The sequence below is a fragment of the Larus michahellis genome, chromosome 6 (assembly GCF_964199755.1).
Source record: "Larus michahellis chromosome 6, bLarMic1.1, whole genome shotgun sequence".
Classification (NCBI taxonomy): Eukaryota; Metazoa; Chordata; class Aves; order Charadriiformes; family Laridae; genus Larus; species Larus michahellis.
Window position 1 is genome coordinate 19122305 of NC_133901.1, and position 26515 is coordinate 19148819.

General features: G+C 38.2%; 1 protein-coding gene across 2 annotated transcripts; it reads right to left on the reverse strand.

Moving 5' to 3' along the window:
- Nucleotides 1-487: 487 nt before the first annotated feature.
- COPB2 (COPI coat complex subunit beta 2) lies at nt 488-16943 on the reverse strand. 2 transcript variants are annotated; one of them, XM_074593229.1, is made up of 22 exons: nt 16832-16943; nt 15138-15275; nt 14416-14502; nt 12524-12650; nt 11243-11391; nt 9870-10016; nt 8441-8540; nt 8157-8299; nt 7736-7935; nt 7021-7131; nt 6650-6738; nt 6461-6567; nt 6023-6166; nt 5295-5425; nt 4783-4990; nt 4446-4556; nt 3400-3614; nt 3068-3160; nt 2808-2988; nt 2597-2665; nt 1211-1300; nt 488-836 (listed from the first exon to the last, which is right to left on the reverse strand). In XM_074593229.1, exons 1-22 carry the CDS (start codon nt 16832-16834, stop codon nt 741-743), a joined length of 2739 nt encoding a protein of 912 aa, XP_074449330.1. In that variant the 5' UTR covers nt 16835-16943; the 3' UTR covers nt 488-740. The 2 variants fall into 2 exon arrangements, with proteins under 2 accessions (XP_074449330.1, XP_074449329.1); XM_074593228.1 differs by having other exon boundaries at nt 1211-1303.
- Between the last annotated feature and the right edge of the window lie 9572 nt (nt 16944-26515).

The window sequence follows — 26515 nt, forward strand, 5'->3', positions numbered from 1 at the left end:
TTTTTTTTTCTAAAATATGTAAGAATCACTACAGCAGCTGGTTATTTTCAGAAGTTCTGTAAATGAACTTATAGCACTCATCATGACTTCTGTTTTGAGGTAACAACATGCCCCGACGTGAATTCCTTTACTGTTGCATCTTCAATCTAAAGAATTGCCCACAGTTCATTTTACTTACTGAAGTAAGCGTAGGGTCTGGACAGCTTTGCTTAGGAACATGTTTAACACCACATCCATCCCTTAAAACATATTACTGTTCTGTTAGAATTTTTACTTAAAAGCGTTGTTTGGAAGAGTAACTGAGCTTCTAATTGTTAACAGGTATAAACTAAATAGCACAGGTGAAAAAGTGACCATATACCTAAGTGTATATGCTAAGAAAAGTCAGGTTAAAATACTAATGCTTGGCTACTGTGCTCCTGTTTCAAGTATTTGCAATACACACTATTGAGGCTAGGCTAAGAATAGTAAATGGAGAACTGAGCAATAGAACATTTAAAAGGGTTTATTAAATTGCTTGATAAATGAAAACATTTGTTAGTATGCACTGGAGCAGGCCTGTATCTTGAATTTCAACATAGTGGAAGCAGATTCCTTTTGTACAGCTGCTGGGTCTACCCTTCTTTCTACATGTAGATGGTCCACTTGCAGTATAAAAATCAAATTAACTTGGAGTACATAGTCCACAGAACTTCATTCCTTTGTTTGGAGTAATTGATTTGGTCATCGAAGAAATATGTTCACTCATCTAAGATCTCTTCATCCAGATTGATATCTGTGGTATCAATATCTTCCAGATCCAAGTTATCCAAATCATCTTCCAAGTCCAGTAGTGTCTACGAAAAGGAAAGACTAGATTAAGGGGACACTAATATGGTTACATGTTAGCCAGCTTATGTGATATATGATTCTCTATGGTGTATTTGCACGTTCCGCAAAACACCACTGTTAAAGCAAGCTGTAGAGAGAAGCTACCCCTCTCAGAACTGCAGCTTTTTACTATGTTCAGCCCCACTGTGTTTGGGCTTCACCTTTTGTTCCTTGTAAATCCACAATGCTGTAGGAACGGCCCTATATTACTGTGTCTGGGTCTATTCATACAGAAAGTGATGTTTTCCAGTACCTTGGTTTCATCACATTAGTTGAAGTCTTTAACACAAAATGAATTTAGTGCTTGTACCTCCCCCTTCATAAAAATACATTTCAGTACCTTTTGATCTCTTGTTGGAAGTATATCAGAATTCTGCAAAACTGTCTTCATCACCTCAGGTTTAGGAGATGGAACTGGTTCTTCAGCCTTCTTCTAATGAAAAAGAGATGCCTTAAGTTCTTTCGAGTTTAAATTCTTTCAACAAAAGCAAGTAAAGAGTAGACCTATAATCCCCCTCTCGTGGTGGTTCTCTTTCAGAGTTTCCCTCACAATTCTTCAGCCACATCTTCACAGCCAGGAAGTGTTCTAGTCGTCAAACCAGTACAGACTGTTTCACTGCCCAGTCTATTTAAAACAGTTGATGATGCAACCGATGCAATGAAAACAGCCTTCAGAAAGTGTCAGTTAGTTTCAAATACCGCAGCACTGTTAAAATGTAAGAGATTTGCAAAGTCCTCAGCAGGAAAGAGATGAGGTTACTTGAGACTGTCACAAAAGTTTTGGCAAGCAGCGTTGCCTATGAACCCTATAATGGTTTAACACTCATCCTCCTTTGCTGCCGCACAAGTTTTATATTAAGATAATTTATCAGCTAATATCATTACTGAAGCAATGGTACTATTCTGTTAATCATATTAATTACATAATTATCTCCTACAAAACTTCCCTTATTCAGTCTCAGTTGTGAGACAACTGTTTAAGGACTTCTATGCCATCACTAACCGAATGCAAGGATACGCTCGTAACAGTCACTAAAGCTATTTGAAAGTAAGCTAACTTCTCTGAACTGTCAGTGAAGTTTTGTAGTGCTTCTACAAGGAAAAAACACAGTATTTTAAGTGTTTGTTTCAATGTGGGTGCCTCATTATCTTACACTGAAGTCGTGTTTGCTGCATAATAGTTGGACAGCTGAGGTGGTCAAAAAGAAAAATCAGTTTGAGTTACTTCAGATATTAATTAGAACATATTTTCAAATAATTGAGTAGGATTCCTAGCCAATTAGTTATAGAATAGTCTTATTGCACAACCATGCACACTAGCAAAGAATATAAAGCATTTTGAATTACTGTAATATGCAAGAGTTTCCACATTCCAACTACTGAGCTTTTGGAAAACTAGCAGCAGTTGAGGCAGTGTTTGTATGTGCAACTGAAATTGGTTTTCTGCAGGATGAGTTCAATGGTAAGAGTACCATTACTCACATACACTAACAAGAGATGAACCAAGATAAGTAACTACACAAAAGAAATAATTTCAGAGTGAAGAAGTCATTAGTAGTTACAGTAGATTAAGAACAGTCTGAGGCAAAAAACATGGAACTCAGGAGTAATTAATTTGTCCACTGTTGGTGAAATTTAGTGACCATTATTGGCCAGGGTAGACGTTCCCATACAATAGCAAAGTTGCCTCTTTCTTAGAATTCATTATTTAGTGGCAAACACTGACCTGAGGTGCCGTGACTCCAGAAGGCTCAAAGCCTTTTGCTTCTTCAAGTAAGTTTCTTTCTTCATTTGGCTAAGTAAAAAAAGAAAAAAAACCACCAAAACATATGTTCATGGAATGTTTCTGTGGTTGCACTGACTTGCTTAAAGCTGAATTTACGCACCACCAAATGTTTTTCTTCTAGAGACAAGAAGAGCTCCCACTTCTTACTTACAGTGACAAGGGGATATTCCCTGGCTGGCCGCAAGTCAGCAAGACTTTGTTTAACATATTCTTCAGCAACAAAAGCTTCCTTTAATCCAGGGAAAAGATTTTCATATTCTGTAGGATCAGCAAGAGACTCAGCAGCTTTTTGATTGACTTTAGAGAGATTCTCCCGCCACAGTTTAACAACCCTGGGGATGCAAGCCGTAACTGTTAGATACAGCTAATTGTGACAACACTCTTCACGCTCTACATATGCTTTGAAGTTACCTTGAAACTTGGCTTGGCAAGTATGTCCGTGCAAGAAAAGCAGCTTCTGGGAGACGCCCGGTTTTAATCAGGAGTTCCAAACATGAATCAAGCCTAGAAGATTTTAAATTGTGATTTTAACCAGTGAATTTAATATAGACAAATTTTTGCATTGGATTAGCTGTTAAAGTAGCAGCCATCATAAAATAGAATCAGATTTTCTGAAAAGGCACATGCCGCAGTCTTTCTCCATGAAGTTTTAAGTTACCTGTAGTTAACCATGAGAAGAACCCGAGGTTCTTTGCATTTCAGAAAGCAAACAGAACAACCTGCATCTCTTGCTTGCTACTTACTTTCCCTGCAGGAAGTAGCTCATAAATGCAACATTGTTCTTGCCATCTTTTTCTGCTCCTTCAGCTAACTTATTCACCATGTTAGCGTTTCCTGAGGCTGTGGCCAGCAGCAGTAGTCCTCCGTAGTCCTGGGCATGGTGGAGACACTCCTGGGCTAAGCCAAACTGGCATTTACTAATGGCAAGTTCAGCCAGTTGCTTCCACTTCTGTTCTGACTAATGGTACAAAAAGGGGAGAGGGAGGGAAAGAAAAACCAAAAAGTACGTAACCCTCGCAGTTTTGAACGGCTTTTAAAGATTTTCAGAGCATTCAATACAGAAACGTTAGTTTACTTGTGAAGGTACCATATCCCATCATTAAACTTGTCTTCCCTTTGAGATACTGTGATTACTGCAGCTTCACAGCATGAGACGGTGAGTGTTACATGCAGATCATTACACAGCTATACCATTACAGAAAATAAATAGTTTTTCATTAAACATGGAGGGAGGAGGTAGAAATAACTTTGGAAATTTAAACAGTAACAGTCTCTTAAAGAAAGCTCACAAGTTAACCTTCAGAATGAAAGAAATGTATTTGTGTCTGGAACTAAGTTCACATTCCTTATCACTAACTTCATTATTTTACAACAGGAACTGTGAGATCAGTTCTCTGAATAATGGCAACGGGACAAATCACTGCCTGCCAGTCTTCCTTCTGCATCGGTTTACGTTTGCCAAGGCTGGAACAAAGGCCCAGAGGCTTCAGTCCTGCCATTCCTCCTCACTCTTAAATACTGGAGATTAAGGCTTGGTTCCAGTTTTGTATTCTCCAGGAGTTCCCGTAGCTTTCTGAGCAGACAACATTCTTTTATCCCCACCTCACAGCCTGGACTCCTTTGAATTACAGGCAGAAGAGCTTCACCAAGGAAGCTGGAGGAACACTATTTATACAGTGTTCAGAGCGCTGTACTGCATCCCCATATACCACTGTCTTTTCTTACAGGACCTCTCGGATTTATGCTAATACTCAGAATTAGTATAAGCCACCAAAAATTTTATGTTTACCTCTGCTTCCACTGCAAGCTGATATGCTATTTTTAATTCTCCAAGTTGAAGAGCAAGTTCAAAACGGTGCTCCGGATCTGTAGATACTGCAAGAGCTTGTTGTTTGAAGCCCTAAAACAAAAGTCTGGAAGTGAGACTGTGATCTGTCAGGTCAAACAGCATCCCAGATGTTCTAACAAAAACCCTCTAAACAGAAGGTTACGGTATTATCAAATAGATGATTAACAAGAGTTTATGCTTACAGGTAACATGAATGGGTTTTGCTTAGCAAATTCAATTAGAAATGCAAATAAACTGATTTGTTAAATTTTTGATAACCAAGAGGTAGTTTTCTTGCCTGTTTTTCAAGAAAATGCGCAACTCTGGTTCTCTGTTCTTTTGGAATCGTGGGAAGAACTTTGTCAGCCATACTGAAATCTCTTCTCATCACAGCAGTTTGATATTCAAGCACTGAGACCAGCAAAGAGTAGCTAACAATGTTCAGCTCCTTATCGCCCAAATACAGTCGGTTGTCCTTCGGGATATAACCCAAGAGATACATTGTCCTGAAACAAGACAAAGAATATTCACCTTGAATAGATCCACTACCAAATAGTCCATAAAAAACACTCCAATAGGTCTTAACGGTAGCAAGAATGCTCACAGGAAAGATTCCACTTTTACAATACATACGCTTTCACATAACACTGTTTATTCCCTTTAAGATGATATTACTGCCTCAGAACTTACGTTAGCATGATATGTAAGAAAAAATAGCAATGCACAGCAAGCAGGTGAGGAGGTTCACCTTGTCCAAACTTCACTGAAAGAACCTTTAATGCTTGCTCATAACTTGATGCAGGAACTTACCTGTCTAAATGGGCAATAGTGACAATTTCTCCTCCAACATAGTAGTTCAGCCTGTTCACAGAACTGGTGTAAATAAAGCAGTCTCCTACCCACAAGCCTGTTTTCACAATCTCCTGAATCTCACCAAGAACCTGCAAATAAAATTTGATTTAAGTAGCTATAGAAATGCCTACCTTAATTCTTAACTAAACCAATTAGAAATCTAGGAAACAAGCACCAAACTAAATGTTAAGCAAGACAATTAACTAAACGTTAATCAAAGACAACCTTCCTTGTGAAATTTTTCTTTCTGACATTTCACAGCACGCAGTGTTTTGTTTTGGTTTTGGTTTTTTTTTGTTTATTTGGTTGTTTTTTCACTTGTTCTCAAACTTCAATAGCATTTCAAAACTTGAGAATTGCAGAAAAGGTTTAAACTACGTAAACATGGTATCCAAATGTGTGTTTGAAAAATAACCTCTATAGCTGCGTTGGGAACAGTAAACAGATGCATGAAGAGAAACGTAGGCATCAAGGTCTGTCGTGCTGGGATTCAAACCGGGATACTCTCCCCAGGGAACCCAAATGAAATGGTTAACAGTGTTCCTCAGACAGATGGACACCATGTGGTACTCAATGTTTTGGAAACTAAAGTTTAATAGGACTATGTTAGGGACTAATTTGTTACACTCTGGGAAGACTTGCTTCAGTGACCTCTAATCCTATTCCATTTTTTAAATAGAAAGTACCTCAAAAGCATCTTCAATTCCATCTTCAGTGACACCTTCATGTGTTTCTTGGGCTGCTGCAACTTTTTCTGATAGGTATTTCAGAATGAAGAACGACTCTTCCGTAGCAATGCAGACAAGCTCACCCGAGTCAGACCAGAAAATCTGTATCATCAGAATCAACAACAGCACCGTTTTAGAGACCCCAGGTTAAGGAAGGAGGATGTATAAATTAGTGTTAGAACATATTAATTCCAACAGAAGCTTTAGGACCTGAGAAACCAACACATACAGGGACTTTTCCCCCCACTTCTGCTACAAGACTGACATAAAACTTAAGAAGTTATTACTTTATAATTGACAGCTTGGCTTCATTCAAGAAAATCAGTAGTCTAGTAAAATAAATAAAGTCAGTAAAAACGGACAGGTAAATATCTTCAGTCCCATCCAGAAACTTACATGTTTGGGCTGAATTTCAATTCTGCGAATCAATTCTGTGTTTTCCCAATCATAGAATGCCAAACCATTAACAGATCTGACCCCCAATAGGAAGCCACCATAGATGCCTGCAAGAAAATAAAGATGGAAGAAATCCACGTTGTGCAAAAAAAGTGTGCCAACATATCTATTTTAAAACTAAATATTTACCTTCTGCTCCAAAATCAGGCTTGAATGACTTCTTCTCTTTGAAATTTTTAAATATCTTTACAACACTGTTGCTCTCCCTGATGGCATATCTAAATAGAAATTGCATCGTAAAAAAAAAAAAAAAAAAAAATTATTCAGCTTCCTAAGTAGCAAATTACTAGAATTGTAGGTTGCTACAAAACAAGTGCATTTGATTTATCTTCAAAAATTAGTGGAGTGCTACAAATGGAAAATTTTAAAGCAGGACAGTTATTGAAAGTTCATTATCCACACAGGTCTTAGTCTTCAGGCCAGTTTACCCTTTGTACAGCCTGAAAACTAGTGGCAGCAAATTTAAGTTAATACAAAGGAAAAAAATCTGCAACACTTACTCTGAAGAATCATGTGCCCACACGAACTCCTGTGCAGAACCAAAGCTCTTGTTTCTCAGAGCCATAGCTGTGTAGATGATGTATTCACCATCACCACACACCACAACAAACCTACAACAGGAGAAAGATGCATGTGTCGGATATCTGCGTTCACTTCAACAGGCATGATCAAGCACATAAATTATCTGAAAAATTAAAGGCCCCTAGTCCAATATAATCACTGCAAATGCAGACAGAATAAGAGAGCTTCATATATGCCAAAAATGTCACAGGAAGGGATGTTTCTCTGCATCATGTTGCTATCTACTTGCTATTCCCTCTTCCTTCTGGTCTCCACTGAGCAGGTCTTGTACCTTCTATCTCTTCACCTTTTACTTTAATTTAGCCCATTTGTTACCAAAAAATCTATTCAAGATAAGTAATAAAAGAATGTGGCTTGCTGCTATTACTTTATAAATTTTCTTTGCATGCTTCTTCCCCTAACTAGAATGTCCAACCTGTCCATTTATGCTGTGAGCTCTTACAGGTGAAGCCCATCCATTACTCAGATTTTACAGTGCCTGGCTCCAATATACCTGTTCTCCGCAGGCTCTCAGCCACCAGCACAAATGCAACTCATTTTTTTTCACTCAAAAAGTTTTCCAATATGAAATAATAAAAAAAAAAAAAAGGAGAAATCAGATATGTTTAAGTATTTTGCTCTAAAATCTATTACCGTCCATTAGGGTTGTGCTGAATTGTCTGAGGATAGATTTCACAGCTCCCCATGTCCTTCACAGCCAGTGGCAATCTTTCTCCGTCTTTGATTTCAGCATCTCCCATAGCTTTCAAGTTAGCCTGTTGGACTTCTGAATGTTTAGCCCAAATAATTTTTCCATTTGCATCCATGGACATGGCAGGTTCTTCACGACCAAGCTAGGAAGTGTAGCACAAGAATTTAGCAGATGGAGGAAATACATTCAACTGAAAAGGAAATCAAAAATGTATCTAGTGAAATACCTTGGCTCTGTCTAAAAATGCCAATTAAAATGCCAATTTTTCAGTATTTTACATATTACCGCAGAATCAGAAATTAGTTGCTCTGTACACAGGACAGCGATGAATCACCATTTCTCATTTCAAATCATTAGTTGTACCTTAACAATAATGCTGCCTTCATCATATCCCAAAGCCACGTTATTGGATCCTCTTAAACTGGCCACACACCACACCCTCTCCATACCATAGTTGAGGGTACTTTCCAGGCGGTAAGTGCTTGAATGCCAAATGCGCACAGTTCCTAGAGGAAAAGAGAAATAAATGTATGCCTTTTATCTCTTCTCTCAATATGAGGGCAGGAGGTATGTGGCCACACCACAAGAAGAGTTCTCCCATAAGCTCTTCCCCTGTCCTTTATATATCAGAAAAAACCCAAAATTACCATCTTCTGAGCCTGTGATAATGATAGGCAATTCAGGATGGAAGCTGACACACGACACATTTTGAGCATGTCCTTCCAGTGTCTGCACACATGTTTTATTCTGAAAAAAAAAACAAACAAAAAAACCCCAAACAAGTCAGAGGTACAGGCACAGATAATAAACACATTGCTACATTTTTACCTTCATTTCTTAAAAGAAAAGTCTGCCCCCAAATCCAAAATTTATCTCAAAACGTATTTCTCTAGATTTCTTCCAGCAATATTTATTTCCAAAATTCTCAAAGAGCATAAGACATATTAAAAGCTGTGACTGTATTGAGTTAATTCCTCCTCCCCAGAAGAAACTATTTATTTTCCTTGACATAGTTGTTTCCCCTCTATTTTCAGATGGGTTTCTGCCTAAAAGATACACTTCTCAGAGCCAGGTAGCACAGATCAAAGCAAGACAGAAAGCTTAGTTCACTGAAAAAAAAAAATAAAAAAAAATCAGAGCAAAACTTCTACCTGAATCTAAATACATGTGAAGACAGATCTAATACTGTCTTTGTTAAGAACATTCATTCATACAGTTATGAAAGAAAAGTCTACCCTGCTTGAGATAACTAAGATTGGACTAGGTAAGTGATGTATATACAACTGTACATGGGGGCACGTAGCGGTCCTTACTGCAGTCCATACTTAAATTAACAGCACTAGCTTTAATTTCTGAGCTTGGATTTACCCTAGGGCAATATGCTTTAACAACGTGAAAGTACTATCTAACAAATTTTATCTTGCCCTTCTGGCCATTCGTAAACTTGTACGCAAGAAGAACTTAGGAGCTCTAGGTTCCAGCAACAGTCCCTGAATTCTATCACTTTTTTTTTTTTTTCCTGTAGAACATTCAAACAAGTCACCTCATGACCCCCACAAACTGTCAAGTACAAACACATGTGCCTGTGAGCATACACACACATGCCTGTGTAAATGTGCACAGGAAGAAAATGGAGAGAGGGAAGGGAATAAAGAAAAAATGAATGAGAATTGAAGGATGGAAAGAGTTGATACATGAAGAATATTCACATTTGAACATAGGAGAGGAGGGCCTCTATCCACAGTAAAAAAAGGTGTCCGAAAGGTAGGGATTACTAAGCTACAAGAAAAAAAAAAACAATGCTAATAATATAAACCTCATGTCAAATTTAATTCTGCAAATTAACTTTGAGGTTATTTAAATTCACAGCAGGTTTTTGCAAGGGTTAACAAAGTTGGGTTTTTTTACTGAAATATTTATTTACATTAAACATTCCCCCCCCCACCTCCTTCTTTCCAAGGACAAAGGAGGAAAATCTGTTGGTGTATTCAAGTCTTTTCCCTCTTTTTCTATTTTTTCACTAATAGTTTTGGTATGGCAGTCTGCACAAGAGTTTACAAAGAGTTGACCACATACCTGATAGTCCCAGATCTTAACCAACCGGTCATCTGCACCTGAAATGAGGTACGGCTTGTCTCCTCCACTGTAATAGTCAATGCAATTTACTCCTTTCTCATGGCCTTCCAGAGTAAAGTTGGGTGAAGAAGAGCCAAGCTGCCACACCTTCCCAAAAGAACACCAGAACAACCCAACAATAGAACACAACTGCTTGTAATTGTTTATCTTTTGCATCCAGGTCAACCTTGCCAGAGTAGGTATTCAGATGTACATTTACAATTCCAAAGATATGGAATATGAAATTCAAAAGATACATTTGTTTTTCTTAGGCGAAAAACTTGAACTGTTTATCAAACTACCACCCCCTGTCATTAAACAGAAATAACATGCTAAGTTGCACACACTGGGCTCACACCTCAGAACAGTGGAATTCGTTTCTTTCAACTTTTTTTTTTTTTTTTAAGGACATAAAACCATGTAAGATGCTGCTTTTAAGAAGTATCTGTTTATGAAATTAAATAATAGACCTAGAAAATGCACTGTTTGTGCATACACAGGTTGCCCCAAACTGTGTCCAGAATTTTATTTTTTTCCAGTTACAGTAAATGAATGACAAATCTCATGCTAAATGAGGACACCAAATGAAGTGAGTCAAGTTGTAGATACACTTCTATTTTCCCATGATCATCACAACAAATCAACACTTACACACACCTAATCTCAACATCTGAGGATGTATGAAATCAAAACTGGCATTTTACAGGCAATATACTGCTAATTTATAGGGAACGTGATGAAGTCTCACTGACTGGGTGGCTGTAAATCTCTAGGCCTTCATATTTAGTAATAGTTTCACAGCAAATGAAACTCATCAGGGTCCACCATAAGAAGGCTGAAGACACTTTGGAAACAATTCATATTATAGACAGCCAAGGACAGGGAAAATAATGGGAGAAACGGGTTTAGTGGGTTTGTTTTTGGGTTTTTTTTTGGTTTTTTTGTGGTTTTGTTTGTTGTTTTTTTTTAAATGCACATAGTTAAAGGCTTTACTACGTGTGTATATATATGTTTCAATTCGCCCAAACCCCTCATTGAAGTATAACCATTACCCCTCCCCAGTATTTCAGTATAATCCATATGGAAATGCAGTACTTTGAATTTAGAGAACCACATTTCAATGATTAGAGGTGACAGGTGATCTTGTAAGTTAACTGAATTTCTTAGTAGGTGTATAGTAACTTGACCAACGTTCAGGCCTTTATGCAATAAAAATTCTATTATTGCACCTACTTTTAAGAATTCTGACCCACCGTCCATACAGTATTATTGGTTTGTGTATTCTGTCTGATAATTTTTTAATGACCACCCACCCCCAAATACAGTTTATCTACCTTGATTGTCCTGTCCAAAGAGGCACTGGCGAACTGATTATTATCTTTTGGGTTTATGACAATCTGCATGACATAATGGGTGTGTCCTTCAAACACCTGAGAACAAGACCACTTTTTATCCCAGTCCCAGAGTTTAATAAGCATGTCATCTGAAAAAAAAACAAAACAACAAAAAAACAAGCTGCAGTTAGTTTAATATATTCTGATACCTACCTTCGTAAACTACGTAATTCTTACTAACTTCAAGTTAAAGGCTCACCCGTCCCTTCTCCTTCAAAGCAGGCACTACTAACACTCAATATATTTTTCATGTCTAAGATTACTGGTCCTTCCTTGCAGAAGGACCACAGGGAGTATAAGTTCATCAAAAAGATTGTCCAGCAAAATGGTCATAAAAACTAAAACAAATCAGTCTGCCCGGCTCAGCTAAATATTCTGTTCAGACCACACATCTGCCTTAAAAAGGGAGATTAAGAATTTATATTAAGGTATTGGATTAAACTTAAAATACTTGGCAGACATTAAGGAATCGGACCTGTGCTTTCTTCTGTAGCATCTACTCTGATGAGCACAAAGGAACAGGCAGCCGAGACAACCATGCTGGCTTCCTAGTCCCTTTGTTTCAGCAAAATGGAGAAATATACAGTACTTCTGACTCAAAGACTCTCTGCATCCTTGCAGAGCTCTGACTGCATTAGCAAGGTTTCCAGGAACGAAAAGGACAGAGGAGCACAATGTAGATGTTCTTGGGCCAGATCTGTTGGGATACTGTGATCTTCCAGTTCTGAGTAACATAGTCACTGCAATAGGTCACCCCAAATAACGGAGAACTCCATAGCATTTTGGGGAAAAAAAAAAAGATTAATGTTATCTGTTTCTTCTAGTCAGATTGTCATCTGAAAACATACTCCAAACCATTGTTTTTTTTTTAAAAAAAAAACATAACCCAGAACTTTAGTGTGGCAAACTCAAACAACAGCTAATTAGCACGCATATGAACTTTTCCTCTGGCAGATACTAAGCAATGAGGTATTTTTGGTCTTCCCTGACAAGAACATAAGCTATTACATTTCAAATTGCAAATACAGTTGATATTCCATTAAAAACATGAGTGCATATGGTAAAGAAATAACATGAAGTGGCAACTGTCATGCTGGCTACTTGCTCAAGGATTCCTGTTTCAGTAGAAAAAGGAAAAAAAACAGACAATCCCTCAAGTAGAAAACAGAAGCCTAAAAATAGCTGGTTAACAAATATAAAAATATACCAAAGAACTCTTACCGCTGCTCGTCAGTATGAAAGGCTGTGTGGGATGCACAGCAATACAACGAATGTAATCTGAGTGAGCCTCAAACATGTGAACTCTTTCCAAGGTGTTATAATTAAAAACCCTTATTTGCATGTCATCCTAAGAAAGAGATGAAAAGCAACCATTAAAATAGGACTCTCTGTTTAATACACCTTATATTCAATGCAGAGTAGTTAGAAAAAAAAACCAACAACAAAAATCATTCCACCACAACAAAATGTTTAAGAAAATGTATTTTCTGCACATCGCTACAAGTAGATACAAATCAGAATTTGATTAAGAAGTCTATAAATTACCCAGGCCCATTGCAAAGCATTTATAAAAAGAGGAAAACTTCAACTAAAATCTCATCTTTAAAAGATACATTGAATAGTATTTTGATTTAAAATTAAAGGAAGTGCAAAAATGCTTGGAAAATTATTAATGCTCGGAAAATTATTAATGCTCCTTAGAAAATGAAAAGCAAGGTGCTCCAACATCAGACTTACAATGATGTTAATGCTGTGGGGTCAGGAGGAAAGAAATTGTAGCTCTAAATCAAGTGGAAAGATTATTTCAATTTAACTTTTTAAAAATTGAGTTTTTGGGTAAAAAAGAAAAAAAAAGGATATCTTTATTTCAGATACAGTATTCCCAAACCTCAAAAAAACCCAAAACAACCCCCCGATTTTGAAGAACTATCTGACAAGGAATAAAACATCAGGTAAAGCTTTCAGAAGTGACCATGACTTACAAGGCCATCAGAGTAAATGAAACTTAGGTGCTGTGATAAAAACACATAGTGTAGAGTTTATCCAAAGCATTTACTTTTTCACTCTCGCTTTTCCTCTTTCACACACATGCCTGTTTAAGCAGCAATACCTACAGAAACCACCCTTTGGAATGGCAGAAAAGGACAAGTATGTGTTTTTGAGGCCAGCTATCAGCATAATTAACACAGAACACACAGAATACGTAATGACTTATTGCTTACGTCACATTTTCATAGTCACTAAGACTTGGCTCTGCTGCTGACAGCCCCTGTCTTGCCCCTTCTTTACTATTTCTTGCTACTGCATTGCAGCCTCCCTTGGGAGTGCTAGGACAAATACGGCTGCACACTGAATCAGATCAAGAAAACGTTTCAGGAGAAATTCAGCTGATAAAAATGGAGACTTCAACTTTCTTCAGTTCCTAATCCAGTTCTCATACAGCTGACTGAACACCTGTGCTGCTAAGGCGGCAGTATCGTACTTATAGGGAAACTGTGCCCACTTGAAATAACTGGGTCATGGCAACATAAGACAACAAGATTTTTTGCTGTGTATAGGGCAGAAGACGAGCAAATAAAATAGAGACAAAAAATTTTAGGCAATTTAGACAAAAAACATTCCTTCCATCAAGAAAAATGTGTTATGAAGATTAGAATAAAACTTTTGCTCTCAAAGAATTAGACTCACTGTATAAAAAAAAAAAAGTATTTTTCTTAAGGTGAACAAAACTCTAAAAAAATTATTTTTAATATAACCAAGAACAAAAGTAGAAAGTCTGGGATAGCCATTACTTTCATCTTAGTTAAAGTAGCACTGCTAATATATAGTCAAAATTGGGTGCTGAGTGTGTTCCAGTTGACAGTAAAAGTTGAATCTAGATCTTGCACTACATGTAGGATTAGCCACCATATTAGGTTGCTCTCCTTTGAAATAAAAAGTTCAAGTTTCTAAGCTTACTTAAAGCAGAAAATTTCTGGGAAACCGTAGCAAAGTATTCCTTTCTCTCCTACAAGTTCAGATCAACCATACTATTAGGATGTACAAAATAATGGCATGAAAATATAAATTAGAGAAATAGCACTGCATATGGAAATCACAAGAAGATAGCTTACAGCTCCCGTAACAACCCAGTTCTTTCTTGCCACAAATTTTGCAGCTCTCACTGGTAGGTCACACACTTCAAAAGTCTTCACCAGAGTCTAAAAATAAAAACAATAAGTTTATAGCGCTGGGTAAAATAACAGTTTTGAAATCAGCTTTTTTTCTTTTCGTAACAGTGTTCAGTATATTGTCTTTGGCAACTCTCCAAAGAATCCTACAACACTACACATACACTTTTTAAAAGGAACATCCCTGTCCAAGCAGGGGAAAATGCCTGCCTCTTCTGGTTTTTTTATCACCACCTTTATGTCCTCCCTTCGTGCTTAACCCAGCCCCAGACTTCCCAAACACTTTTGGAGCTGCTGCCCAATTTCAACTATACTTGACAGATAGGTAGAGGACTAAGAGTTCCTTCAGCGTTCAGAAATACAGATAGCAGGTACAAGACAGAGGCATCTGATCCCTCAGAAGGAAGGGCATTAAGTTTGCAAGAAATACAGAAACCATATCGTTGTTGAAAAATAAATTTATATGAAACGAAACACCATTGAAGTTATAGCTCAAGATATTCTTTGCCCATTATTATAGTGACTTTTGTAAATTAGATGGGGAGAATACAGTCAATTAGTGCAGTAACGTAAGATTCTTCTTGTGTATCTAGTATTGAAAAAATAGAGTTTATGCATCTGTCAGTTACGAAGATTTCATAATAAAAGAAAACAAAAATCTTCACCTGGGTTTCATGGTTCCAAACACAGACGCTACCATTGTAAAGGCTAGCCAACATCCATGGTTCCGTGGGATGCAAGTCAACGCTCTTCACTCGGTCAGACCGAGCTGTTAGTTTCCGCTTTATATCAAGTCGAAGAGGCTAGAGAGGAAAAGAATTAAGAATATTAAGTCACTCAACATAACTGGCACAGGAATACAATGGAGGAAGGAAAGCTGAAGTTAAACTTTAAAAAAAAGAGTCATTTCTGCTTTTCAGGCAGACAGAAAACTACTATTTTATATCCATCTGCTTGTTTTTGTAGGGGTTTCTTGAAACATCACATCTCTGCCAATGGCAATGGACCCATTTAATTTAACTTTGTGAACTAGAGAAGTTTTTCATACTGTATAAAGTATCTCCAGAACAGTCAAAAAAAAAAAAAAGATGCTCTGTACATCTTCCTGGTGTCCCTGAACTACTAAAGCAAAGCAATGAGAATCTGCTTCTAATAGAAACAATAGAAAATTAATCTTCCTGCTATTTCACTTGAAATAACGAAGACGTGTATAAGCCAGTTATCACAACAACATTTCCCTGTTATAAATTTATTTCCTTTCACAATTCCAACATTAAGCTTTAGAACCGAACACTATATTGCAAAAATGGGGGAAAAGAGAAGTTTAAGTCTTTCTCTTATAAAGAGGGCTTTGGCCTTCCACTTTCATCACTGGCAATGTAAAGCCAGTGCATTTAAAAGGCATGAAGTACACCAAAGCTATTTTCTAAAATGTTTGAGGCATTAGAGATTCATTTAGAGGCTCAAAGACTGCTGAGCTCGCTTAATGCTGCTGACATTTTATCTCAGAGAGCGTAACAGGTAATATCTGATCACAGAATGCTGTATGTGTTTTGTAGCAAAATAAAACCTGTGGTTATATATGTTAGACACCACAAGGAGAAAAAAAGATACCTAGCTATCGTGTAGTACCTGTAACTTATGGACATGACATCTGACGGCAGAGAATGAACTTGTGATTTATTTCTGCTGCCATAAATACTAGGAAAGCAGGCAAGACAATTACACACGATGCTGCGTTTATCCTTGGAATTGCTCTTATCTACTGCTACTAAGGACTAGACCATAGCCAATCTAAGAGATTAGCTGCAACACATACTCAAAACACTTTGACAACTGTTAGCTCTGTTTGAGAAATTGTCCTGCAACCCCACACTGGTGACACAGCCCAAGGGACCTCCGTGACCGCAAGCATAATGATGCTAGGGGACGTTCAAGCACTTTCTCCCGTATTTAACCTAAATTACGGAATAACACCACCACCTGTTCAAGCAGCACGGGCACAGGGAAGCCCGAATCAAGTAAGAAGACCCCGCACGGACTTACTCCTGACTTGTGCTGCCCTGAGCCAAACCCGACCGCCTCGGGCGGGGCCCAACGGAGGGCCCCGCGACCCCCGGGCCTGGCGGCTGCTCAGCCCCTCACCCCTGCGCGGCCCCTAGCAACCCTCCGGCACCGGGGGTTTGCTCGCAGCGCGCTCAGCCGGCCCTGCCGCAGCCCCCCTCAACCCTCTCCGCCCGGACCGCGGCCCACCGCCCCCCTCACCCCTGCCCGCCCGGGCCGGGCTCCCGGTCCCCCGCCCCGCCGCGCTCCCAGGGCAGGCAGCAGGCCCCGCCGGCGGAGCGGCCGCCAGACCCACCATGGCCCCGCGTCGCCCCGACGGCTGAGGTGTCTCCGACCCTCCGACGTGGAGCTTCCGGACCCACGCGCTCTCGCGAGAGCGGCGCCCAGAGTTCCCGGGGCTCGCGAGAGAGAGCCCCCCGTGGGATGCCGGGATGTGTAGTCGGCAGCGCCTGGGCTGCGCCTCGCGGGGCAGGATGGGAGTTGTAGTTGCCGCGTGCGGGAGCGCGCGCCCCCTCACCTCAGGGCGGCTGTAACGGCCACTGGCGTAAGATGAGGTCCGGTCGTCGCCGTCCCCTGCCACGATCCTTTGGTGCGGCCATGGACCTCTCAGGTAGATGATGATGATGATGGTGGTGGAGAGCTACCAAGGCCTGCCCGGTTGTGAGCGAGATGGAGAATACAAGGGTCCTCTGATTCCCTTTGCCTGCTCAGTGTGGTCTCTCAGTGTGCATAATGGCGGCGTTGGTCAGAGGGGCCACGTCCTCAGCGGTGAGCATGACAGGGCCCTGAAGCAAGCCCCTGGAAGGAGCCCAGCTTGCCTCTCTCATGTGATAAGAAAGATGTGAGCCTGGCCAGTCCAGCCTTGTAGATGTGAAAGGTTATGTGACACGTCATGGTTTACCCAGCAGCTAAGCACCATGCTGCTCCTTGCTCACTCCCCCTCCAGGTGTGATGGGGGAGAGAATCAGAAGAGTAAAACTGAGAAAACTCATGAGTTGAGATAGTTCAATAGGTAGAGCAAAAGCTGCGAATGCAAACAAAGGAAAGCAAGGAATTCATTCACTGCTTCCCATTGGCAGGCAGGTGTTCGGCCTTCAGCAGGAAAGCAGGGCTCCATCATGTGTAACGGTTACTTGGGAAGACAAACACCATCACTCCAAATGTTCTCCCCTTTCTTCTTCTTCCCCCAGCTTTGTATACTGAGTATACTAAGGATGATGTCATGTCATGGAATATCCCTTTGGTCAGTTGGGGTCAGCTGTCCCGGTGGCGTCTCCTCCCAACTTCTTGTGCACTCCCAGCCTGCTCGCTGGCAGGGCAGTGTGAGGAGCAGAAAAAGCCTTGCTTCTGCGTAAACACTGGCCAGCAATAGCTAAAACATCCTTGTGTGGTCAACACTGTTTCCGGCACAAATACAAAACTTAGCCCCATGCAGCTATTATGAAGAAAATTAACTCTATCCCAGTCAAAACCAGCACAAACATTTGTCCTCCTCTTAATCTTTTTGTTAGCTAAAGCTACAGATACTGCAACCCCAAACAGCATCTTGTAGAAACATCATGCAGAATGTGAGATTTTGAGAAGCACCAAAGCACAAGGAACCACTGTTGCGAAAATTTCTCCTAGCACTGCTGCCAGATTGAAGTTTAATTAAAAATTGCAATCCCCACATTTCATTATATAAAGGAGAGGAATAACATGGAGGATATTTATATTCTTTGGGATTCAGTTAAAGAAAATTCTCCTTTTGATACAAGTGTTCACCTGAGGAATAGGAGCCCGTGTGCTCTATCCTACAACACAGTAAGAAGGACTACATTTCCCTGGAGTGTCTACAGTTTGAAGGACATAAACAAACAAAAGTGTGAAAGAGAGATTACTTCAACTCTTTTTATTTTCACTACAAGAGAGCAAAGACAGAAAAGACAGATACTTAAAATTTAAAAAACGCACGCCTGATGACAATAAGTGAGGAGAGAAATGCCTGAAGCAAGAAAAGGGGCACAGTTTTGTCAACTGTTACGAGTGAGTTTAAACTTTCAGCTTTCTTTGAGGCTTTCTTTTCACTCTCATTTCATTATATTAATGATTGTTGAATAATGCTTGAAACATTTGAGTACATAATTTCAGGATGTAGAATCTGGACAATCTTGTTTAAAAGTAATGATTTGAGTAAAATTTATGTCTTTTGAGTCTAATTCATAATTTTTAGCCAGCTCAGGTGGAACACTGAAAGAACAGGCTGGAACACTGAAAGAAAAAATGTAGGGGAAGGATTGTTCTACCCAGGACACTCCCACTGTTAGGTAAATTCTTTGTTTCTCCAGACTTCAGACGTTGCTTATTTTCTTTACGGGGATATGTGGCACCTCCCAGGATCACTGCATTTCACTTTGGGTCTCAGTTTGCCAGCATCTCTGAGCTTGACTAACTTTATTATCTTGAGGTAGAATTATGGATGTCTTACTAATTCTGTAAGTATTCTGTGAGTTATCTTGTAACCTGAATTACTGTATTATTCTCATTAGAGCCTTCCTTTTAGAATATACACAGGCTTTTATATATTTAGGTCACCTGTGTATTATTGTAAAGTGTTTATTTCATATGCAAAAGTAATGTGAAGTGCTGTTCATTGCCAGGAGTTAATAGTTGCAGTGCGGTGAAGTGAAGTAAAACTCATTGCAGCCTTAACTTGGAAGATGATAAAGATTGATGGAACAACTGGTTTAAAGAAAAGACATTATTAACGTGTAGGTGGCAGAGCTGTGAGACAAACCCCATTGTAAATTTGAATTAAAAGCTCTCTTGAAACTGTAGTATTTCACTTTGTTGCAGATCAGGGATATAGCGGTGTTGTGGAACGCAGTTTGTCTCTTTCAGTCTGAGATGCCCAGCCTTTGTCTCTTCTCAATCTCTTGGAAATGTACCAGCCTTGGATGCAATACCAACTGATATACAGAGTATTAAACTGACTAGGATAGTGAGGAATTAAAATGCCAGTAAAGAAAGCAGAACTTTTAGCAGAAATGTCAAAACCGTAGAGTTCATACCAGAAAAAAATAATCCCATTCTCTCCAAAACCTGCAACCTTCCAGTAGCAGCCTGGTGGTGCATAAACTGATAGTTTTAAAAAATGGTTCTTACTTCAAATACAACCATATATGTGGTGCATACAGAGAAAATGGATACTGCAGTATGTAAAGAACGGATTGAAAGTTTGGTGTTTGAAGTCACCTAAAATAACATTACCTGACACTTTCATTACAAGCTTGCCTTTTCAACTTATAATTCTGACAAACTTCAGCTGTGTGGGTTTAGATTTTTTTTTGTATTAGATTTCTTCATCTGAAGAAGTGACCTATGTCAGCTTGTATTTTCAAGGTAGAAAAGTTTAGTTATTTTTTAAAAGGTGTTAAGGGAGCACAAAATATCAGTTTCTTTAAAATCAGGAACAGGATAATCATCAATATTTTTAGCAGCATCTGATATAAACTTAATTTAGGCAGAAAATATAACATAAAATATTAATCGTGGTAGCACAGTAAGTTACTGGCATGCTAATAAATACGAGAGAGTTGTCTATAAACAGGGAACTTTGACAAAAAAAAGGTTATCGGTGAGAGTGAACGAAGTGCTGTACGTAATATAAAGACTCCAGTTCTTACCCTTTTGTGCTACAGCTTCTTTGAGTACATTTGATTCATTAGATAAATGCTATCTTTATGTCATTTATGTAATCACTTAGCAGGAATGATCTTGATTGGCCTGCTAGTGCTTCTGATTTATTAACACTTGCTCCTTCACATTTTATTTTCTGGAGGCCATAGTCACAATTTTGGCATGATTCCACTTCCATTAAGATCAGTGGCAAAAGGGCAGGCCTTGAAACCACAGAAGTGGTTTGGAATGTAGCAGTATATATCCTCCCAGGTATTCCAAATTTAGAGCATATAATTTCTTTTTTTATCAGATTTATAACGCCTTCCACTGTAGCTGAATGTTGGTATTAATGTACTTTTATTGAGTTTTGAGGCTTCAGATAAACTTATTCCATTTTCTCTGCTCTTCTTTAAAGAAACCATCAAACTACTTCTACGATCTGATTCAGCAAGCAGTTTCATTTGTTCTGAATATAGTCTTGAGATAGATAACATGAACTAGAAAACTTACAAAATTATTTCTTCTTGTCTGAGGAGTATCAGTCCAATAGCTACTTACAAATTTATATAGTGATATTCATGATTTCAGGACAAAAATGTTCATTTATTATCACTTTTAATTGCTAATGTATATTATTAAATTATCACTGCTGACCACAGAGTTGGAGTGTGCTTAGGAAATGATTCAGCATAGGGTTTTCCATGAGCTTACAAAGAATGTTTATTTAATAGTATTATCAATCATCAGAATGACCTGTTGCCAGCACTCTGGAAAACTGAAAATACCGCATTTTTTTTCTATTAATGTTAGACAAGATTGCCATAGAGTTATTTTTTATCCAGATATAAAGCAGTGGTAAAAGGAAGTTTAAGAACAGCTGTATGGACGCTTAGTCAATGTGAAAGGTTAGTGGCCAGACTTTGATGATTGACTATAGCTTGTGAATAAACAAAGTTGTTTGTTTTCTCTTGATCAGGTGGTTTTGTGTTTTCCAGATGCAGATATGAGGTTTCAGCCCCTGGTGTAACATCTGCATATAAATGCATATAACAATACAGAATCAAACGGTCAAAATACATTTAGTTAGAACAAACTGAACAGTATTAATATCTAAATATTCTACATTAGTATCTGTTTCAAAGGAACAGTCATGATGTTAAAACTACTTTTATGGGATTGTAATGATGTAAGACATTTTCTTTCAGTTGTGTATTTTCTCAGCAGAGAGAAGAAAGTTGAGGTTAAAGAGCAGCTGTCATTCTTGTTACTAAGATCCTATTGCTTAGGCACTCATCCCACATGACCTAATGCTCTGCTATGAGCAGTCTTTTGTTTTATAGTTTGATAGCAGCGTTTCACCATGGGCTCAAATGCAGGTCAGGCTTGTGGTGTGCTAGGCACATAAAATCAAAACCCTACTACTAATTTTTCTTTTCAGGTCAGGCTAATTTACGCAGGGTGTGAGAATAAGATTTTAGAAACCCAAAATGTGACCGTAATCCAGAACCATTCTCTCAAGATAAGCCTGTCAAATGGAAAGTGGCTCTGTCAACAGTTTTGGGGCTTTTTAAAAAAATTATTTTTATTTTTTTAATTTGTTTTCAGTAGTGGTAATATGTAGGGGTTTTTTCAGGAAAGGTTAAGACCACTCTGTCTTTGTGATTTGAGCTGCATAGTTACATGGTTTCTCAGTTTGTATTGTAGTTCAAACAATTAGCAATCACAGAATTTCATGGCATTTCTGTGGCACTGAATGTATGTCTTTGTATTTGAAGCTTTTTCTTCACAATGACACAGTAACAAGTTATTTGTGTAGGAGAGCAAGCAGTGATGAAAGCTGTATTAGATTTTATCTGTGCTCTTTTATAATAATCATATATAAATAATACATTGCCAGAAGCAAATGTAACAATGTATTTATATATGCAAGTGCTACACAAGTTCTGTTTCTTTTGTTTTCCCATTTCTATTAGAACTTGAATCGTTACATCTTTCAGAGATACAGTCATATAAGTATTCAATAGTAAAAGTGTGTGCTATGTACCCTTTTCACTTAGTTTGAAGACTGCAAGTTATCACAACCATCCTGATGCATTTTAATATGTACCTAGTGTGTATTTGGTATTTAATCCCCTCAAAGTAAAAGCACTTGTAAACTTGCAATGTGGGTTAGACTACATACGTTGTCTTAATAGTTCTTTTCTCAAAAAAAATATTATAAGAATTTTATTCAATTTACTACGGAGACATACAATTACAATGATGACAGTATTTGTTGTTTTGAGTCTGTGAAGAGGACAGGAAACTCAGATAATGAATCCACAGGATGCCCCCCTTAGCTGTGTGTTTAAAAGATTAGCCACTAGATGACGTCTTGATTCTGTTAATCTCTCTTTTTTTCTCTCTTTCCTGACTGATGTCTGGACCTGAAATCCTGAAATTGTTTCTTTACTAAATTTTGAAGGCCTTCTACAGAATTAAATACAATTATTTCAATTTTCATCTCTGATTTTAACAGCAGCCTGTTTTGTGGGTTTTTTTTAATTTGTTTTGGGGTTTTTGTGTGTGTGGTCTTTTTTCATCATCAGATTTTCTGTTATACTCAGAATTTATTTGTTGTTGACAAAAAGTCTTAAAAAAATTTCTTCTTCATACATTTTTTTTTCATGTTTTTCGTGTCCCTGTACTTCACAACTGTAACTTAAAAATAGAAGCAGGTCAGGATAATGTCCTTTACAGCACCTATTAACAGATATTTAGCATGTGTGGATAAATCCTTGTATAAATATGTTTCATTTGAGGCACCTTTTTCCTTACCAGGAGGGCAGGGGGAATAAACTATATTTTTGTAAAGCATTTTAATACTGGCATAACTGTATCCATTTTATGATACAGACTCATACATTTGCAAAAGTTATCACTGATCCTGGTATTGACAGGTTTATATCCATTAATAATTCCTGTGTGGACCAGGCTGGAGAGAGACTGAAATCTTCTGTTTAACTACAGATCAAGGGAAGCATTGTAATTTCTATTCCTCATTCATTAGTCTCTGCGCTAATAGACTTCAGGTCTGTAGTTTGTGGTACACAAGCAGGTTACCATGGTATAACAAATGAACATGGGTCAGCTACTCCACGCTAAATGTGTGCATGTTTCTACCTGGCAGTTTCTTGCCATAAATCTAAGGAAAACCACACAGCCTCCCTTTAAACGTAAGATGGGGGACTTCATTATCTGAAAGGAGGTTGTAGAGAGGTGAGGGTCAGTCTCTTCTGCCAAGTAACAAGCAATAGGACAAGAGGAAATGGCCTCAAGTTCTGCCAGGGCAGGTTTAGTTTAGATATTAGGAAAAATTTTTACACTGAAAGGTTTATCAAGCGTTGGAACAGGCCGCCCAGGGAAGTGGTGGAATCGTCATCCCTGGAGGTATTTAAAAGATGATAGATGTAGTGCTTAGGGACATGGTTTAGTGATGGTTTTTGTCTGTGTTACGTTGATGGTTGGACTCGATGATGTGAAAGGTCCCTTCCAACCTAGACGATTCTATGATTCTATTTTTGGTTAAGCAATAATTCAATATAGACATTCTCAGGTGGACAGTTGCATGTGAGCAGTTCCTGGCATCCAGTTGACCAAAAGGAACTATTTCCTTTGTGATAATTTTTTTGTGTGTCAAAGGGCTGCACTGGGCCACCCTTAACAAAAAAACTTACTGTAATGGATGTTGTATGATAGGACATTGCTGTGTTCCTGCACATACTTGGCTGTTTTGCTGAGAAAAACCCAGCCTCATTAGATGGGCTCGTAACTGAAAGAGATGCTATCCACTGTTTAAATTATTTAAATATAAACTTTAATGAAAATGCTATCTGATTTTTTATGTGAACTATTTCATGACAACTGATTAATATTGTTATGTTAAATGTAGTAGAAATTAGTGATGGAGTTGTTTGAGGGGCTTCTCAGAGATGGGACTCAGAAGACTGGCACTGACTGCAAATAGAAGCTGGGAGCTTATATAAAATAACACTATGAGGCAGTATTATTTTGTCATCAGTATTTTTGTGACTGTGTGTTGGCTGAGAGAATTCCGTTGCTTGGGAAAGTAGATTTGATTTGGACAAGACAAGACAAAAACTGGGCTTTTTACTAGCTTACATCACATCTGTGTTCATACATTTAGTGACAAAAGGAGGTTTCTGGCAATAAACCTTTGCAGCGTAGACCAGATTTTTGAGGAACTTTTTCTATGCTGAAGATGGTAGTATAGAAAAAAAAGTGCTTATTGTATTACTCATTTCATCAAAAATATCATTATATAAATTCTCTTCTAAAAAAATAATCACTTAATTAAAAAATTTGTCTTCAGAGAAGATGCTGCAAATTCTTCTGTGGCTTCAAGTAACTTCAGAAAGGGCCATGGAGCATATTAGTACAAAGTATGTAAGAAAGCTTACCTATGTCATGCATTAGACAAGACAGGCACGCTGCACTTTGCAGCTCATTTCACCATACTGTGATGTGGTTACAATCTTACACATTAATGAGAGCTGTATAAACCAGGATTTTTTTTTTCCCTCTCTAATTAATACTGCCAGATAATAAGACCTGGCATTGAACTACATATAGAAGTTCTCAGATTAAATCCTCTCCTATCTAAAGGTGTTCTCTGGCATCTTTTTTGATACATAATCATTATCATGCAGGGGGAAAAAAAGGCGATAAAAGCACCAGGCTACCTTTATGCTCTTCAGTTGGTGGAGATTAATTACTGCCGATGCAGCTGACAGGAAAGGATAGAAGTAATAATGGTTTTCATTACCAAAACCTAATGGAGTGGTCAGGAAAGAAGAATAACTTGTAATCTTTTAACAATCTGAGAGCAATTGATTGAAATGTTTCCGTATTTTGTTCTTTAGTCCAAGTGGAATCTAGAAAATAACTAAACCATGCAGCCCAAATGCTCTAGTATTGATCTAATATTTGAGAAAGTGATTTGCACTGTAAACTGCTTAAGGTGAAACTGACTGTTCTGTATGTGAATCTGTATATGTATATGACTGCAGAATTACATCCAGAGTATATACTTAATTGTTACTATTATTGGTAATCTAGGCAAAGGACTACACACATTTTAAATATTTTGCAGGCACATATTTTTAGATAAATTGTTGCACTGATATATTCAATAGAGTGGTACACATTTATTCTATGAAAGAATTTTAATCTGGGTCTACTTTCATTAGGAAACAAATTTGCAGAGACACTTGGATTATTTGGGCCTTTTTAAAACCCTATTCCAAGGTGCCAAAATATGTTCTACTTTTCATTGGAAGATTCCTAATATGTTCTAGGTCACATTTTATTTAAATTACTTGCACTAGGACAGCTACAGAGTTACTTTATAAATAAAAACACATATCTGAGAAGTTATAATAATGTTTTCATGCACAGCCTTGTTTATAGTTTGTTTATATTGAGATCTAGAGTAAACCAAACAAATTTTTTTTTTATTTATGACTTTGGGAAGGATTTACTTTCTTCTTTGAAACAAAAAAATCCCAAAACATAAACTGTATCAACAGAATATAGAGATTTATTCTTATGAAGAAACAGGCTATGAAGTAAACCCAAGTCTGAGCTCAAGGCCCAGAATCTTTATTGCCTTGCACTTCATGCTGTGTCAATGGAGCATTACAGAGGTTTAATCTACTATACTAAAATATGTGCTGCAATTCCTTTGAGTTTACTTGTTCCATTGAAAGAGTTCAGCCAGTTGGTGTGAGATCATCTCCTGATAAACATTACTCTCCTGTAGTATTGCATTGCCCCTGTAGAATCTGATAGTGCAGGTACAACACAAGCTAAACGAGGTGAGTCAGGTAGGAAGAGGTGTAACCAAAACAGTCTGATAACCCTCTTGCTGTGAGCAGATGTATCTGGAAGTTCAAACTGGGGCAAGGGCTGGAGCTATCTAGACTCCATTGGGGACCACATTGCAGCCCAATAGCCAATGGTTAATTTATTCCTGCCATTGTGATTTAGTCACAGTCAGCACTCATTTTGCACTGCTGCAGAATGACTATGCAATCAGCATGGCAGTAGAAAATCTGGTTCTGCTTCCCATTTTAAATGGCACAAGTTCACTAAAACAGAAATAGTTCAATTATGATCATACAAGGCCCTTCTCTGGAAAACAGTTATTTTCCTTTAGTGACTTTTGATGTGCTAACATTTTAACTAAGTGTTCATGTTTTCTGTGTATTCAGTTTATGCCATGAAGGAAAGCAATTTGCTGTAATGCTACTCAAGGCAC

Bases quoted from the DNA above. Each gene is read 5' to 3' on its own strand.
- COPB2 (XM_074593228.1), bottom strand. The intron at 10,017-11,242 runs GTAGATAAACTG...TCTTTTGGGAAG, and splicing joins CTTTGGACAGGACAATCAAG to GTGTGGCAGCTTGGCTCTTC. The intron at 7,132-7,735 runs GTAATAGATTTT...CTCCTGTTGTAG, and splicing joins CAGCACAACCCTAATGGACG to GTTTGTTGTGGTGTGTGGTG.